Here is a 2,556-nt window from a genome sequence, read left to right as displayed (position 1 = left end):
CTGGGGACAGTGATCCGCAAGTGGAACGGAGAAAAGATGGCCTACCTAAAGTAAGGATGGAGGTGCTGCTATTTATCTGGGCTACACTGGATACAACAGTTGACAGGGTAACTTCAGCTCTTTGTGTTTTTGGCTAGGAACTGGGGAGAAGGCTGGGGCTTTGTGCCTTCTGACAGAGCCCTGGTCTTTGTGGACAATCATGACAACCAGCGGGGGCATGGGGCCGGTGGATCTGCTATTCTGACCTTCTGGGATGCCAGGTAAGAGATTGCTCTTGTCTGGGTGCTGTTTTGTCTGTCTGTTTCTCTTTGCACGTCTCATGACTTGCTTTGTCCAACCAACAGGCTCTATAAAATGGCAGTTGGTTTCATGCTGGCCCATCCGTATGGGTTCACACGTGTGATGTCAAGTTTCCGCTGGCCAAGATATTTTGTTGATGGAAAGGTAAGCCTGCAATGCTGATGATGCATTTGTGGTGGATAAGGACCAGAGCAGGGCCCTAGAAGTAGTCCAGCGCATTTCAGTGTGTTAAGGGATTTCACTGGGCCATGTTGGATCTAGCTGGTGAAAATTTGATGCTCCATCTAGCTTTTCTCTCCCAAGAGGCTCTCTGCATTTTCAGTAAGAAGTTATAAACTTCTGAATTACAGGACATCAATGACTGGGTTGGACCCCCAAGTAACTCGGATGGCTCAATAAAGCCTGTGACAATCAATGAGGACACTACCTGTGGCAACGACTGGGTTTGTGAACATCGCTGGCGTCAGATAAAGTAGGACACTGTGGGAGAAAAAACTGAGTGAAAGCAGTTGCTTTTGCTTCATGTTCCTCATGGCTTTAGAGCTCTTGCAGCTGCAGTGACAGCCGTTCCTTGTATTTTCAGGAACATGGTTATTTTCCGTAACGTGGTGGACGGTGAACCTTTCTCCAACTGGTGGGACAATGGCAGCAATCAAGTAGCTTTTGGCCGTGGTAATAAAGGCTTCATCATTTTCAATAATGATGACTGGTAAGTCAATGGGAGAAACACTGTACCCAGAGAGAACCATAGCATCCCTCATCAGCAATACAACCCGAGTTATTCAAGTGTATGCCAAGTCTAGAGAGCTAAAATCACAGAATATTCTGAGTTGGAAAGGGCACACAAGGATCATCGAGTCCAGCCCTTAGCCCTGCACAGGACCATCCCCAAGCCTCACATCATGTGCCCAAGAGTATCATCCAAACACTTCTTGAACTCTGGCAGGCTTGGTGCTGGGAGCATAGGGAATGAAGCAGGGGTAGGATCAGAAAGCTCATGCTTCACATTGCTCTTCAAAGTAAGGGAGTAGCATCAGGTTCAAAAATCTTGCACACAATTTGAAATGTTTGTTTTTAAAATAATGGATAAATAGTATTTGTTTATTTTCACACAGGAATATGAGTGTTTATTTGCAAACTGGACTGCCTGCTGGTACTTACTGTGATGTTATTTCTGGACAAAAGGAGGACAACAAATGTACTGGAAAACAGGTGTATGTTTCTGGTGATGGAAAGGCTAATTTCCAGATTAATACCGACGCTGAAGATCCATTTATTGCTATTCATGTTGATGCAAAATTGTAACTCCAGAGAAATGTCCTCTTCTGTGCATTACTGTTTCCCCTATATGTAGTTTCCTGCTTTTTGAGCATGAATGATTCTGTATCTGGTGAATAGTAAATGGCAAGTAAATTGAAGAGTCGTACTTTTTCCCTTAATTAATTGGATGTAACTTTATTACCTCATAACTAGTGGCATTGCAGTCATAGGTTTTAAGGCAATGCAGCGCTTCAATTCCCACTTAATAGGAGAAAATAAAATAGATAACACCCCCCCAAACCAGCACCTCAGTAAGTTAAAATGCATTATTTCCAAGGCTAATACATGCACACACAGCTGTATCCCACAGCAGTCACGTTGTGGGCAGTCAGCTACAAGCAGTGCCTGCATACAGTTTATACCTTTCTTGTGGCAAACCAAACCTGGGGTCTTGGCCAGTGAAGGAAGCTGGGCCATGCCAAGCAGTTATTCCAGTCTGTGGCTTCAGTCAAACCAGTGGGTTACAGTTTGTGCCCGTACTAATCAAATCCACAGCTCTTCTGTTGTTATCCCCAGTGGTTTGCTGCAAATGAACATTCACTGTGGAGGGTTCCAGAGGTGTCCAAGGACGTTGTATACCCAGGCATCACTTACCCCTTGTGCCAGTGGCTGAAACCCAGCATATTCTTGTCTATGTGGTGCGTTAGGCTCCCTTATTCTGTAATATCTCAGGGAATTACACAGACGGAACACAGATTTGGCAGCTTTCCCTATTTCCTTGTCAACTGTGAGAAAATATTGACTTAAAAGGCAAGTGTGAGCTTTGCTTTAAGTCAGTGTCTGCTAGGCCAAAAGTACTTATTGCGGCCTGATCTGGAGGGGAAAATAGAAGAGGGTTGCTCAGATTTGCAATTTTTGGGGTAAAGGTGTACTTTTAAGGGCTCTTTCCCTTTTGTGGTGGGAGAGAGAGTATGTGTGGATGTTGGGGGTGGTTAT

General features: G+C 44.7%; 1 protein-coding gene across 1 annotated transcript in view; it reads left to right on the top strand.

Annotated features, from left to right (window-relative positions):
- The window catches only part of LOC103756229 (pancreatic alpha-amylase), a 6,298-nt gene extending 4,580 nt beyond the window's left edge, over nt 1–1,718 (top strand). Inside the window, exons 4-9 of the mRNA XM_029963223.1 lie at nt 5–50; nt 138–260; nt 345–444; nt 651–772; nt 884–1,009; nt 1,416–1,718. Of these exons, the coding sequence (XP_029819083.1) occupies nt 5–50; nt 138–260; nt 345–444; nt 651–772; nt 884–1,009; nt 1,416–1,605 (707 nt within the window). The 3' untranslated portion in view covers nt 1,606–1,718. The remainder of the gene's footprint in view (nt 1–4; nt 51–137; nt 261–344; nt 445–650; nt 773–883; nt 1,010–1,415) is intronic.
- The last annotated feature ends 838 nt before the right edge of the window (nt 1,719–2,556 follow it).

This window comes from Manacus vitellinus, unplaced genomic scaffold (assembly GCF_001715985.3).
Source record: "Manacus vitellinus isolate BGI_N305 unplaced genomic scaffold, ASM171598v3 scaffold_56_pilon, whole genome shotgun sequence".
In the NCBI taxonomy this organism is placed as follows: domain Eukaryota; kingdom Metazoa; phylum Chordata; class Aves; order Passeriformes; family Pipridae; genus Manacus; species Manacus vitellinus.
This window is presented reverse-complemented; position numbering and strand designations above follow the sequence as displayed.